Genomic DNA, 15,485 nt, shown 5'->3' on the forward strand with positions numbered 1-15,485 from the left:
AAAAGTAACATTTTTTTAATGTAATTATAGTTACTTAAAAATTATACATTTTTCCAGTTTAAATGGGAAAAAGTAGCCAAAATGATTAAATAATCATTAAGACTACAAAATTGTAGTCAAGTCCAAAGGAAATAACTTTAATTTTGACTCTGATGCAATGTGTTATCTAAGTTTGGAAACTGTAATATTGCTTCTTACTATTATAAAAGTTGTCCATCCTTCTGGATCCCAATTATCCCTCAAAACAGAGAAAGTCACTTACAAGAAAGAGGCCTAATCCCTGGTTAGGTCACTTGGTTTTGAACTAACCCTCCGGAGATTCTACTCTTGCAGCGAAAACAAGAAAAGCACATGGCTAATACCTTTGTTAAGCTCTCAAGAATGTATGGGGCGACCACCAACCAAACATGCCTATAAATATTATTTTGGAAAACTGCAAATATATCTAACTTGCTGGTTAAACATACCATTTATAGTTTATTTTAGCTGTGTTCCCTGTAAAATAAAAGATTTTACATCAATTTAAGTGAACCACAAGACAATTTCATGTATTTGAGGAGTTTAATCCGTCCTAGTAAGAATTTGCACCAATCCCATAACAATGACTCCAGACAGGTATTAGCTCTGCTCACCTTGTAACCTTTACCTGAAACAGTTAAGTCCTTGTCCTTTGTAATGCTTTCACTTTATTTACATTTAAATTCTAAGCTGATTTTAGACTGTTAGTCTGTTGTTAACCTCAACTTTCAAGACTGTTTTTTTTCTGTTTAAGCAAATAGGTTTAAAGTCTCCAAAAATCTAAACTGCAAAATGCAGCAGCAAACACAACCATGTTGATATGTGGTCTTACAAACTTCTGAATGCTGTAAACAATGCATTATTTCATTCCTATTTTTACAGGAGTGCTTCAACATTTAACATGTGAATATTAACTCTATTAGTGAATGCCATATAGCATAATATTAATTAAAACTAGATACTTTTTTTCCCAATTCAAATGTAATTCATTGCAAATGCAATGGGCACCATAGAACACATTTCACCCAAAATTAGTACTAGTTTTGCATTATATTTGCACTTATAGAAATTTTTCTGAAGTAAAAGATTAACAATTTCAATAATTATCCTCACTCTTTGCAGCCACTAAATAGCAGAAGAGCAGAACACGTAATCATACAATCTTGAGACTTTTATGTAAAATGTTTTCTCATTGTTTCTCATTGTAAAATTTTAATAAATATTTTATAACAATGTTATAACAGTTATTGAAATTTTAACCAACTTCATCTAAATGATCTTTCCCCAAGAAAATATCTCTCTACTGCTTGTTGTTATTTGTTGCACATTTACTATTACTCTAATTTTCACCTTACTAAGGTTTTTCATTGTCACCATACTATGTACATAGGATTCTCTTTCATTTCCATTTAATACATTTAATTGAAAGAGAATAGCATTTCTAAATCTATGTTTTCTCTATATATGAGAATAAATGAGAACTCACTATTTATAAAAATGTAAATACCACGAAAAGTGTATTGTCAGAAGTGGGATTCGAACCCACGCCTCCAGGGGAGACTACGACCTGAACGTAGCGCCTTAGACCGCTCGGCCATCCTGACTGATACAGCAGACGCATAAAAGTGACGTCATAGCGTGTCACTACGTTCTATGGTCGCCACACATAGTACGTTTTGTATTTCATGTGTGAAATTGTTCACAAATGTTCCATTACCGCGTTATCCTCCTTATCTAGCCTCCGTCTATAACCCTTATGACTAAGCTTAGACGTGTAAAATAATTAGCAGTGCTGCTAAGGCAGCTAATGTGTAAAGTCACACGCGAAGGCTTTTTGCATAAAAATGGAAAACGTGCTATTCCGGAAACAAAGTCTTACAAACGGAATATCAAACTTAGAGTACACTCTCTATATACAGTCTATGAGTACACTACATAAATAAACACAGCAAACCGACACGCATGACAAACTTGTTACGAGAAACACCTTTGAGGTGGAGAGGTGCGGTACTGGCAGCGACATTTCCTCCGTCTGGCTGTGGTTCTTCCTTTGTCCGCTAGATGCTGAAAACCGCATCTACACAAAGTAAAACATGGCTCCACGTTTTTATGCACTCATTTGTGACAGCATGTGTGCTAACAATCATTTGTAAAAGTAGCAGTAAACTTTCAAAATTTCAGAACACATCAATTCAACTTAATTTATAGCTTTGTACTTGACTGTTAATTGTGAAGTTAATAAGCACTAAAAATACTATACTGATTAAGGCAGTGAGCCTAAATGTGAAGTCCAGCCTGTTATTTAACAAGAATTATTAACTTTTACCATATAAGATTAAACTTTTAAGTATTTTTAGCTTGCAAACTTCTTTTCAGCCTTTGTGTGTTGGCATATGGGTCATAATGGATACGTGACTGTTGCTGCTTTATTTGCTTATCTGAGCTTTCAGCTATCGCTGCTCTTTAAGTAGTCTGCCATCTGCAATAAGCATAGACCTATCTTAGCTCATATCCTGTTTTGAACCTGTCAACACGGTGCTTTAGCTGAAGTGTCTGAACTCTTGGGACAACCATGTGAGTCATTTCCATGGGTCTCATTTTTGATGTTGAGTCTTTAAGGAAACAGGGCCAAGCAGCTAGCAGGAAGGGATTCCTCTAAGCTCAGACATCAACAACATGCCAAATATTAAACCCATAATGTAAGGTTGGAGGAATGGGAGTGAGCATGGAAATGATGCCAGGGTTAGCTGTTGCCAAGGTCGCTGAGGAGTACTCTTACTCAGAAACTCTGAATGTAAACAGCACACATCAAGGCACAGGAAACAGTGCGTGTCATAAATGACGTCCTTTATCTCTGAATAAGTAGCAGTAAACGATTTTTGTTGTTCTCGTGTGTAGGAACTTGCATCACTGATCAGTCATCTGATGAAAATCTTTCTCGATGAGTAAGGTGCCATATATGAGAAACATCTGTAAAAATATGAACATGATGCATTCAGGATGATAACACTTCCATGTCAATAATATTATTTAGAACCATTTCTTTAGTTTAAAAGGTAACAAAGTATAAATATAAACACTTTTAAGATACACAAGGGGTTGTGTATTTCATAGATGGTGCTAGTAAGTGATCAATGGATTTCTTTTTTTTTATTAAAATAAAAAATAGCAGATACCTTTCAAGATGCAATACCGTGGTATGCAGAGTTGGAAGCTTCGACGGTTTTGACAATAGATAAAACTTTCAGAAACTTTCACTCTTTACTGTTACAGACTTGAACATTCTACTGAGAATTTGTGGCTGATGAACCACTACAGTTCACCTTCACAAAAGGTCCCAAGCATGGATTACCATGGCTGTTAAGGAGAGCACTCTTCTTCATACTGATTTAGACAGAGGCCACTAAACACAATTGCAGGCTCTGCAGTCAACTACAGGTTGTTAAAGCCATCAGACCCAATATTTCATCCCTGGTCAGAAAAATTAAATTGCGAGGTGTGTATTACTGGGTTTGAAGGAAAAACGGACTTCTCTTGGAAAAGGTCACTGGCAACAATTTTTGAGATACTTCCAATGTGTATTGGATTAAAAATTTTAAGATGATGATTATTTATCAAACATAGACTTCCTCAAAATGTGTCTTCTCTTTTTTCTTATCTTGTCTTTTTTATTCCTACTTTATCTTTTCTTATTTATTGGAAACTTTGAATGGGAAATATGATAGAAAACATCCAAATCTATAGATTCTTCAACATCACATTTGAATAAAACACATTTGTATTTGAGTGACTGAAACAGGATTTCATGCAAATTCTAGTTTGCATTAAAATAATGCAAACCAGAGGCACTCAGAGAGCTCAAACTTCTGCCAAGCTACTGTGTTTGGTTTGTTTGGGTTTTTTTTTTGTTTTTTACTGTGAACAATATTTTTGGTTTAAAAGCTCTAATGGCAAAATTCACCCTATCTCCTCATAGAGAAGAATTCTTTTCAAAGGTCTTGGCTCAAGGAGGTGATCTGAATCATCCCCAAAGTGTAATCACTTGTTCCTTATTCAAATTGTGAGATTTCCTGAAAATGTAATTAAAATCCTTCAAACAACTTTTTGAGTTGTTTGAGTTGTTTGACAGACAGACATACCAACACCACTGAATACATCACCTCTACTTTGGTAGAGGAAATAATTGTAGTCTTTTATTCAAATGATATTCCTACACAGCAGCATCTCACAAAAATAGCAAACATTTAACTTTAGGACATGTCTTGGACAGTTACTCTTGGACAGATACTTTATACATGAAGATGTCTTAAACATAAAACATATGAAGGCCTTGTAAAATTTGGCATTTTTTATTTGCAGCACTTTGTTTCAGTTGTGTTTGTTTTAAAATGCTTGATAGATTAACTTGGTATGGGATTTTAATTGATAAAGAGACAATCATGACAATCAAATGGAACTGTGACAGCAGCTAACTTTTTCAGAATAGATCCAAGCTAAGAGAAAAAAATATATTTGTTGTAAAATAAAAAACAGACTGAGCAGATCAATTTATTATATTGCTCATTATTAATAGCAAATGATTAAGAAGAATTCAATGTTCAACAAACAGCTATGAACAACAATGAAATTGTTAATTGTTGCTTTATTGGCAAATAATAATGCATTTTTTTCATAGAAAAGGTCAAAGTCAAAGAAAATGCTCTCTCTGATTTTTTTTATATTATATACACACGTTTACATAAATTTTCATCTTAACATTTTCTTCACTCATGAATAAAGAAATAATATTATGCAATCAAACTAAGCGACATAAGTATTATCCACTGTTAACAATGAAATTTATGAATTACACATGTTGAAACAAGACAAGCTTAATGGCTCTCAGCATGTCTCCCAAGCTGTCATCAGGTGGCCAGTGGGTTTGCTTGGTCTATCCTCCACAGTAGCTGTTAAAAGGGGCTCTCTCACGCTGCTGAACTCATAGCATCACTCATCTGAATCATTATGCCGTCTGCTTTTCAGGATGCGTGCTGAGTAAACTCTGTTAGTCCAGGACCAGAGCCATGGTGGCAATAAGAAAGTCCACTAAAATAGAAAGATAGGGAGGGATCTAAGATCAAAAGCATATTTCCTTCTCACTTTAAAAGACTTGTGTCCAAATTCACCTTATATTTGGATTGGGACGTAATGATTGAGTAAGAACATAAAAGGCAAATGTCAGAGTATCCCAATTCTACAAGAATTAGTCATATCCTTTACATTGGAACTGCAGCAATGAGCACCTCTTAGTTCAAAATAGTTGTCAGAAAATAGTTATTCCCACAATATGAGATCACACGTGGAACACATAAAGGATGGTCCATCTCCTAAATGGAACAACCACATTGCAATTAGGAAGCACAATAGGAACATCCTCTTCTACATTGAGGTGAAGAGTTACAGCACCCAAGGGAGAATCTGCAGCAGTTAAAAACAAGCCAGATAGCGCTGCAGCGTACATGCAGCAGACCATTGCAACCCGTGCTGTCAGAGAGACCAGTGCAGACCTGGCTGTAAAAATAGGGCATGCTCTGAGATTTCACTTCACTCTTTCAGAATGATTCATCTTGTAGAACAAGATGCTGTTTCACTGAAATATTTTTAAACATTACATATCAAAACCTCTTATCGTTACAATGTGCAGTTGAGTGATATTGTTCTAGAAGTACGCACATTTCTCAATCCTTGTTTTTTTCTTCTTCTTTTTTTTTTTTTACATTTTGCCGCATACAGCAAAAGCTTTACTGCCTGTGCAGATTTGGAAATCAGGCTGCTCTTTCCGGTAAAATGGAAATCTAGCCTTCTCCTTCTCTGGGTTGGCAGCTATGTGCTGGCCTCCCCCATGCGCTTTCGCTGGCCGCCTGTATCTTCTTAGAACAGGTGCCGGATCCTGTTCAGCTGCAGCATTCACAGCACAGGTACGGGTGGGAGGCCCTTGGCTGCTCGTACAGTCCCCCAAGTTTTTCCAGAGGTCTCCATCTGTGTACCCGCATATCCACTGCCACATGGCACCTGTCCCTCGACGAGTCTGGTCCATTCTTCGTCCGGCAACGTACACGCCTGCCTGCCACCGCACACTCTGCCTGTTTTTGAACCACAATGAGATGAAGAATAGCTGCACCCATAATCCCCTGCTGTGAAATGTGTGTGTGTGCTGTTTTTTTTTTTTCTTCTCTCCCCCCCCCCCCCCCCCCACTTCTACTCCTCTTTTGGCCAGATTTAGGGCCAAGTACAAATTGTAAACAGGTTATTATGCTGCTGTAACACTCTCCAAGTGGAAACACACTCCAGCAATGTTTAGCATTTACTGATGTAAATGTGTCTTTATCTGTCACACAGAGTAGTTTAATTTGGTGTCGAGTTCACAACAGTTGGTGTGATGAGGCTGCTGCAATGGGCTTCGAATAATAACTTTTCTCTTCTTCGCTGCCAAAGACACTAATTAACCATTTTGATTTGCCTTCATTTTTATAAGGTTTTCAGTTATAACCAATCTCTTGTAATCATATCAGGCATGAAGAAATAATACGCAGCCTAATTTACATCACTCAAATGCCCCAGAACATAATGTGTAAGTAAAGAGCATCTCAATCTCAGTCGCTCATATATGCCTTAGTCACGTAGTTCAAATCAGCTACTTCCTCCTGACCTACAGTTAATACATTAACAACGTCATATAGCTCAAATAGGCAGCGTCCAGATGTGACGTGACTGGACGTTCCCTCTCCAGCTACACAATGGCTACTGGACCAACCAGACAGTCAGCCTCCTTTGTGCCTCCTGAGAAAACGATCAGTGATCAGTACTCCCATCAGTCGCAGCAGATGGATAATAATTTACACAGCTGTGATGGCCATGAGTTTCTGTGCATATACACACACACGAACATTTGGTTCTTACCTTGACAGTTGGCGTTGGATTAGCAATGTTGTTTGTTTGCCCAGGGAAGTGACATGACGGCAGGGGGAGGAAATAGGAAACATAACAGACTACCTGACAGACTCATTCCACAGGCTTGACCTGAGACTGGAACTAAGCCAGGCAGCAATCAGAGAGAAATAACAAGAGGAGGCTCTTGTTTGTTCAGCCTATATCCTTATAATCACAAATATAGTAAATCTTGCAATCTGTTCAAGTGTGTGAAAAATTCAATTTGTCAAACTAATAGTATTATGAACGCCAGTGTCATGTGGGGGGGAAAGGCCTAAAGAGATAATTCACAATCACACCAGTGTGTGTAAAGCGTTAAATTTCTGCAGTTCACAAAAGTGTCATGCCACTGTTTGTTGTCACATTATTCTCGCTTTCCATTCCTGTTGATTTATTGCTGCTGAAACAGCAGCAATGAATTTATTGGGTTTCAGTGGCAGGCTCGCACTAAAAGTTAAAGGGATGATGAGTGAACTTTACAGAGAAACGGCAAGAGGAGCGTTGTTCGCTCACTTTCCAAAAACTTCAAAGCAACAGAATCTAAAAATCTTAAGTTAAAGTCCTGTGTAGCTCCTCCAAACATTTCACATGTTTTTTTTTTGTTTTTGTTTTTTTTAAAAATATATTTACTTTTAGCTCAGGTTCTTCAAATGGTTGTTCCCTAAACATAAAGTTAACACTGACCCCCTACAATGAATCCTAAGTTGTTCACAATGTCATCTTTGTGTGGGGATGAGGTGTAATGGAGAACCACTGTGATTAGAAGTTACTGTAATAGTATAGAACATTTTTTCTTTTATTAAATAATCATTATGAGTTGTATTATTGTAGCATTATAAGGATTTTAATCTCTCCAGATGAAGTAATTAAAAGCAACTGATTCACATCTAGACCCTTTTTAACTATTATTTTATAAAGTAGCTAGTTAACCCGTCTAAAGTTGCTGAAGAATCTAAGAGGTGTCGTTCTTGCACCAGTTTTAGTAAACTGTTATGATGCATTTTTGACACTTGATTCTTTGTCCTTGTCCGTGTTACAGTGACCTACCCCGAGGCAGTGATTGTGATTGTTGAGACATTGCAGGTCGTCTTTACCAAGGGAGTCTGCAGCAGCACCCTGAGCTAGCTCTGACAACTCTGGGGCTGATGCACCATCAAAGACCACTTTCTCACCCTAAATGCCTGAGGCTCCACCCGCCCAGCTCCCCGCTCGAGATGCAGTTGTGCTAAAATTGACCCTCTGCAGAATTTGAAACCCTGAAGGCACATGGGGTAATGATCTAACCTCAAAGAAAGGAGCACAGCACTGCTCCGATGCAAACACAGCTATATGATGAATGTTGTCATTCTGGTCAATTTAACCACATCCACTGGAAAGTGGGTTAAAAATCTCATGATCAAGAATGGATATGGATACTAAGACATGTCATTTTTACTGCATGTGTGTCTGCAGAAAAAGGTACAAAAGGCCAAATTGACAAAGGCTCTCCTGAAAAATGGTGGATAAGTAAAAACGAATAGGTAAGATGTTAATCAGTCCGGCAGTGCTTCCTCCCGCTTGCTGAACAGCGGGTTCCCTTCCCTCACTCCAGCTCTTTAATGCAGGGCCCAGCCAGGCCCAAACATCCTGACGGAGAGAGGCTTTTCCCTTATCAGTCAGGAAACACCGCTCCTCCGCCACATCCTCTTTACAAGAAGCACGACTCAACCATTCCCAAAAAATGCAGGAAGACCAGCCAGACTCCAGGATTTGTCAAAAGCCCCCTGAATTCCTTTTATCGAAAAAGAAAAATTCAAGAGAACAGAGCGGGTGAGAAGGGGAGGAAAGCGGGAGACAGAGAGAGAAAAATGAAGGAAGGGGGGTGTAGAACAGTTAACGAGGCCCTGGATTTTTATTTTCTTATTTTGTGTAGATTACGAAAGGTCTGCATCAGCAAGATAGAGTATGGGGTGAGGGGGTGGGTGCGGAAGGGGTGGTGGGGGATCCAGCACGCCTTAGAATGGCACCCAGAAAAAGACTCCATGAAAACAAAGGACATTTGAGATGAAGGCGGGTGACGACAAATGTCCCTGTTTTACAGTAATCCTCTGAACGGGACGAAATGAAAGAAAGAGGAGACGGATGGAGAAACATGACAGATGAGGGGGGGGACAGAGTAGTGGGTGTCATGGAGCCTAAAATACAACAATGTATGGCGGGGCACTTCATTCAAAGATGGATCACTTCAACTAATTAAAATAGATTAAGCTTTTACGCTCCTTTATTTTCCAAATGGATGCATGGAAATCATGAAAAACTAGCAGGACTCCTGGATGTTTTATTGTCATGTTTTGTAAGCATCTAGTTGTTCTAAGTGGTTGCAAATCTCATAAATATATCATATATTACCAACATCTGTTAATAACAATGAGATAATAAGTGTTCATCCTTTCGTGGTCGGCTGTCTGTGGGTGTGTGATCCAAGTGGCAACCTCATTAATTTTAAAAAAAAAAAAAAAAGACCTTTATTTTAAATTAGCGTCTTTCATAAACCTAAATCAGCATACAGTTACAGTTATCATTATTATTTTTGTCATTGTAAAGGGTGATTATATATTTCAGAAGTATAAATGCCTTTCTGTCTTCATGATACACCATTTTCTTAAACTGCATAAGAGATGTCCAACTAAAACCTCATTCAATTACATCTACTGAGGTAAGACTCCCAAACTACTGAGAGTAAAAAAAAAAAAAAACATTCGAATGGAAAGCGTTGATAGTAGCATTACATTTATGCAAAACACCAAAGGACTTAAATTAGCTTCTAAAGAGTATCTGTACATGCCTCAGCGGCAACAGTAACTGGTGACATTTACAAAGTGGACAAACAAGCCTTTTTTATACGATTGTTCAACTGGTTTTGGAAACTTCATGACAACTGGAGGTGGCATACTATTGTATTCTGTGTCTCCTTCCCTGAGGTGTCCATCTCCTCTTCTCATGTTTCTCAGCGTTGCTTTGTGTTCTTTCCTCAGCTCCAGACAACCATATTGCTCAGTAATTACTTCAGCTTTCTTGTGCTTGGATCGAGTTGCTCATGGATGCTAATGAGGGCTTTGAAATTACAAGCAGGTGCACAGAGATCTTGTCTTTGTCAACACCCAAGCGCAACATCACCCAAAATGTCTTAACAAACTCGCGAATTGTTTCTGATCAGTCACGTGTGGAGCAGCTTCTTACGAGATGCCATAGTTGTTGTAGTAGGCTGCCGTTGCGTCGGCCAGCACAGAGATGAGACTGGTTTCTGTGGTGCTGCTGGGGCAAGGTGCGGCAGAAGCGGTGGTCGCGGAGGCCACCTGGATGTGTCCCGTTATGGTCATGCTGCTGCCCTGTTCAGGGTGAAAACCGCTACCGGTGGAGTTCAGATACTGGTCAAACTCATTGCGGTCCACCTCACCCAGGAGCTCAGCCTGGCTCAGTTGGTCTAATGTCTCCAGGTGACCTTGAGTCTCTGGTGGGGGGGACAACTGACCCAGATGGCCCTGGTGAAGCCCACGGTGAATCTGCGGGAAAGATGAGGAACTGTAGTAAGACAGCGGAGGGCCTGGGATTAGTCCACTGCCCCCACCAGTTTGAGCCATGTGAGGGATGTGACCTAAGTGACCTCCCCCGCAGTGGATTTGACTCTGAGTGTAGTCAGTGTGGTAAGGAGGTGGGCTGCCCATGTGTGTCTGATTCTGGTGGTGCTCATCTGCACATGAGGCTGTGGAAGAACAGGAGACTGATGAGCTACCAGATGTTGAGTAGTAAGACGATGGTACGTGATCATGGTCCATTGCATCTAAGGGAGACATCTCAGGAGGGGTTGGCAGACCGTAGGGGTAGGTGTCAAAGCTGCTGTTTGAGCCAGCAGGGTCTCTGAAGGTCCTGACGCCGGGCAGAGCAGGACTGGAGGCGGCAAACCCACTGCTGACGCCGTTAGGGCTGCCATCGTCTTTGTCAAGGGGGTGACAAAGGGCTCGCTGCTCGGGCAGGGTGCTGTGATCTGGAGCCAGCCCGCTCAGGAGGAAGCCAGGATCCACTCTCTTACAGATGCGTTTCAGCTGCTTCTTCCTGCGAGGCCGATACTTGTAGTTAGGGTAGTCCTGCATATGCTGCACCCGAAGCCTCTCTGCCTCTTCCACGTAGGGCCTCTTCTGAGGGGGTGTAAGGGCCTTCCATGACTTGCCTGTAGTACAGAAGATGAAAAAAATTATTAATCTTAACTAAAAGTCTGGATAACAGTTATAAACTATCCAAACCTTAACTAAGTTTTCCCTTCATTTTCCGTCTTTTGATAAATAACTAAACTAACTTTCCTTGAAATATAGTTTTTTTTTCCCTATAACTTGGGGAAAAAATATTTAAGGGCTCATTATCATCATGTTAAAATATTTATACGAATGTTTTTCATGCATAAATAAAATATTAAATTCATCTTAACATTTGATAAAAACAAAAAGTCAAACTATAAAATAGAATTCATAAATTAAAACAGAAGAAATAAGCCTCTCCTAAAAATATTCACCAATCTTTATTCACTTTTATTTAAAACCAAGATATGATACAAAGAAAGTAAGTTTCAGCTTTAAAAGAGCTATTGTCATTTCTAACATGATCCCCAATTAAATCCCGTTAATAAGAGGAGGAGATGCTGCTCTGGAATTGGCTCAAAGATAAATTCAGATTTGCTCAAGTTCCATCCAAATGAATTTTTATCGACTGCATCCAAGAGTTTTCTTCTATAAAGTCCGTTTTTAGAAACGAAAATCAAGTTCGATGTCAGCATAAGAAATCCCTTTGACTTAACATCGACTCGGACTTTAAATATCACATTATCGCTTGAAAGTTGTCTTTTATTCATTAGATTTGGCGCACGTGGCCAGTTTCCAAATGACACATTTAACTTTTTATGTCGTACAATTTTATATTCGAATTTTCCGTCTTTCTGAAGTTTTAGTGGAAAAGTCTTTGAAAGAAAAACTTTGTTTAACAACTTGGGCCTACAGAGCTAAAAGTGCCGTTAGAAACAACAACAACAACAACAACAACAATAACAATAATAATAATAATAATAATAATAATAATAATAATAATAATAATAATAATAATAATAATAATAATAATATCTTTTTCTCACCCAACATTTTGCTGAGCTCGGCATTGTGTAGGTCCGGGTTTTGAACCGCCAGCCGTTTGCGCTCATCTTTGGCCCAGACCATGAACGCGTTCATGGGCCGTCTGATCCGCGGCTCCGGCGCCTTGTCCCCGGGAGACCTGTGCGGGCCATGTCCGTCGGGCACGTCCCCGTCACCTGGAGGACACTCGAAGGACTCCGGCCACGACGAGTACGCGCTAATTAGCGCAGCCATCAGCCAGCGCGCTCTCTCCAAACTTATCAAGCGGGTCAGACTTTTGAATAAATTGTAGATGTTTCTCTTTGTGAGAAGCTGGATTAAAAGATGACCAAAATTATCAGGGGAAAAAAAAACTGACTAATTATAAAGAAAGACAGAAGATCCTGCGGTGCTTCCTTCACTGCCTACAGTTGGAGAAGAGTGTCAACACAGATTTGTGGAGAAAGCCCAGATGCGCACATGCAGCGGCTCCTCCTTGTCGGTTATGATTCAGTCTCTCCTTGTGGTTGGAGGGAACGCTTTATACTTGAAGAGCAGGTTCCAGGAGAAACCCCGGAGGAGTCTCGACTCCTCCTTGATTCCAAGTTGAGCCCCGTGAAAGGGAAGAGAGAGAGCGCAACATTTCAACACAAGCAACTCCTTAAACTGGCCACAACAAAACAGCACTTTCCTCTGACCTAATCTTCATTTAACTAATCTGGCAAACAATACTAAGCATTGATTTTTTTGGCTACTGATCAACACATACATTTTTTTTAAAACAAAGAAATACACCTGGAACTTATGTTTGTCAATCAAGGAAACATAAATCTTATTCATTTTTTGCTTCTTTTTTTTCTAAAGTGATGATGTCAAACAGATTTTGCAACTTAAGGTTGTTTTTTTTCCTAGTTAACAAGGAACAGCTTGCATGACAAATTGACCTAACTGCTTCTGCAGTCTATTCAAGACAAAAAAAAAGTAGTGACTAAGTGGCATTTTGAGATCTTTATAGCCCTTTGGGTGGATGTCGTAGTATTTGCCTGCCAAGACCAACACAACATTACCCTGAAAATCTTTCCTTATCGTTTCCTTTTTATGATATTCTCAGTAGTTTGAATGCAGATCAGTATTAAATGCTTTCTGAACGTGATTGACCAAAGAAATAAAACAACTCAGCACACATGCACAAATCAGTTTCCTTCTGTGGCCAGAAGCGGGTGCGTATCAAATCCACGAGTTCCTGTTGACAGGATACTCTGGAGCTGCGGTCATGGAGTAGCTCACAATCCCTCACACTCTCACACTACTCAAATATAGCTCCGGATCAGAGGTCAGATCTTATCTGTAACATCTATGAAGACAGAAACTTGACAACAAACCAGGAATATTCAGTTTTGATAATCCAATTCAGAGGTAAGATGGATCTTAAGTTGGAGTCTAATACACATCTTGTGGAGGGGTTGTGCCTCCCACTTGTCAAAGTGAAGTGTCAGCTCTGGTTTACCCCACACAGGAACAGGATACGGCACCTGAAGCCACAGATTGTGCGTGGTGGAGGCATCAGTGATGTATAGGGCTGGATTTCCTTTTTCTATTCTGACAGGGGCCATACTGGTGTGCAGTCAGTGAAAGTCCGAATGAAAGCTGACCGGCGAGACTGATGACACTCAGGTGGAGCGAAGTCTGACAGCTAATGTTTGAAACCAAACTTTTATAGAATATTTGCAACTTGGAGTGAAGCAAGTGGCAAGAAAAAAAAACACCCAATTATTGTTCCCAATTATTTAATTTAACAGCCATCTATCACACTTTTCTGAAATGTAATATTTTCATTCATCTAATATTTTATTTTACTTATAAAATATAGCCACAAATAGGAAGAACTTATGTTTGCAAAAACTGCCAAATAGATAAGCAACACTCTTTCTGGTTGGCTTACTGCCCATAAGCAGGCTTATGGACAACAAAAGGAAGTTTGTAAGAAAAACAATATCCTAGCAACAGTAAAACATGGTGGAGCTTTCTCAGGTTTGGGATTTTCCAGTATGGCAACAACCTGAAACACCCAGGGCTCGAAATGAACTTCTACCACCAGCCAGTTTAGGGTTCAAATTCAACTTTCCAATTATACATGGAGACATAATGGCTAGTTTAGAGGGTAATGAATGAAGGAAATCATTACAAACCCATGGTCACGACTCCATGACATTCAAAACATCCACTAGCTGTGTATTTTGTGAAGCTTGGGTGGTGTCATTTACACAACACATATTACATGCTAATGCCAGATGAGATTTTTTAAATCTCACTGGTTATCTGACTTAGCATTGGTGGCTGGACCAGTTAATCAACTTGGGAATCAAGGTAAAACCTGTCAATCAATGGTGACAGTTAAGTGATCAGGTGTTCTGATGTATGTTTAGTCTAGTTTAGCACGGTCATCACAACAGTGTCAGTATAAGCAGTGACTTGTGAACTAAGAGTAAGGCTGGTCTGATTTCCCTCTAAGCTAGTTCCCTTAGGCTTTCATAAATATATATACAGCTAGCTTTGGGAGTTGTTTTACAACAAGATAATAATTATGTTTGCTTATTTGCAAACCAACAAGGAATCTATTAGCCAAATTAGTTGATTAAAAAAAAAAAAGTTCATCTAAAGCCCTACTCTGATAAACAAGGAACGAGACTCAAACTGACCAAAAACACATCTTCACCTCATCATATTGAAAACAGCAGAATTTTGTCATTAAAAAAAAAAAACTTTATTTGAGCAAATAAGAAAAATTATTTGTTTTAAATAACACAGAATCTAAGTCAAATAAATGATGGCATGTCCAAATGGGAGTAGGACTTTTAGGTCCAATGTGTTGTGCGTTTAGAGGTGGTTTTCTCCATACGGTAGCTTGGTAGTGATGGGTGATTGAGTTACTTTTTAGTTTTTTTTTCTCATCCCAAACCAGCCTGCCCATTCTCATCTCACATCAAAATGGCATCTTCATCCAAACAGTAGCTCACAGAATATTTTCTCTTTTTTAGACCACGCTCTGCAAACTCCAGATAGTTGTACATCAAAATCTGGGTAAGATCAGTAGTTCATGAAATCTGACACCCACCCACCCCAGCGAGTTGTCTTGACAACTCCATGCCTAAATGCACGGAGATGCCAACATGTGATTGGCTGATTTGGGTTGTCATTTCTATAACAAGAGAAATACCAAAAAAGGCATCCAGTGAGTGTACGAGGGAAAAGTCACAGCCAGAATCTCCTGTTGCTCCTTTAGTGTTGCCATCTCTTTGCAGCAAACTAACCAAGTTTCATCATTTGCAAGTCATGTCAAGTTCTTTACAGTGTTACTGTTGT

General features: G+C 39.2%; 1 protein-coding gene across 1 annotated transcript; it reads right to left on the reverse strand.

Moving 5' to 3' along the window:
* Nucleotides 1-9,382: 9,382 nt before the first annotated feature.
* Nucleotides 9,383-12,614, reverse strand: sox7 (SRY-box transcription factor 7). The gene is made up of 2 exons (XM_079255502.1): nucleotides 12,146-12,614; nucleotides 9,383-11,194 (listed from the first exon to the last, which is right to left on the reverse strand). The coding sequence occupies exons 1-2, from the start codon at nucleotides 12,375-12,377 to the stop codon at nucleotides 10,203-10,205; spliced, it is 1,224 nt and encodes a 407-aa protein (XP_079111628.1). The 5' UTR covers nucleotides 12,378-12,614; the 3' UTR covers nucleotides 9,383-10,202.
* Nucleotides 12,615-15,485: the final 2,871 nt, after the last annotated feature.

Source organism: Telmatherina bonti (assembly GCF_933228915.1).
Source record: "Telmatherina bonti genome assembly, chromosome: 16".
NCBI classification, from domain to species: domain Eukaryota; kingdom Metazoa; phylum Chordata; class Actinopteri; order Atheriniformes; family Telmatherinidae; genus Telmatherina; species Telmatherina bonti.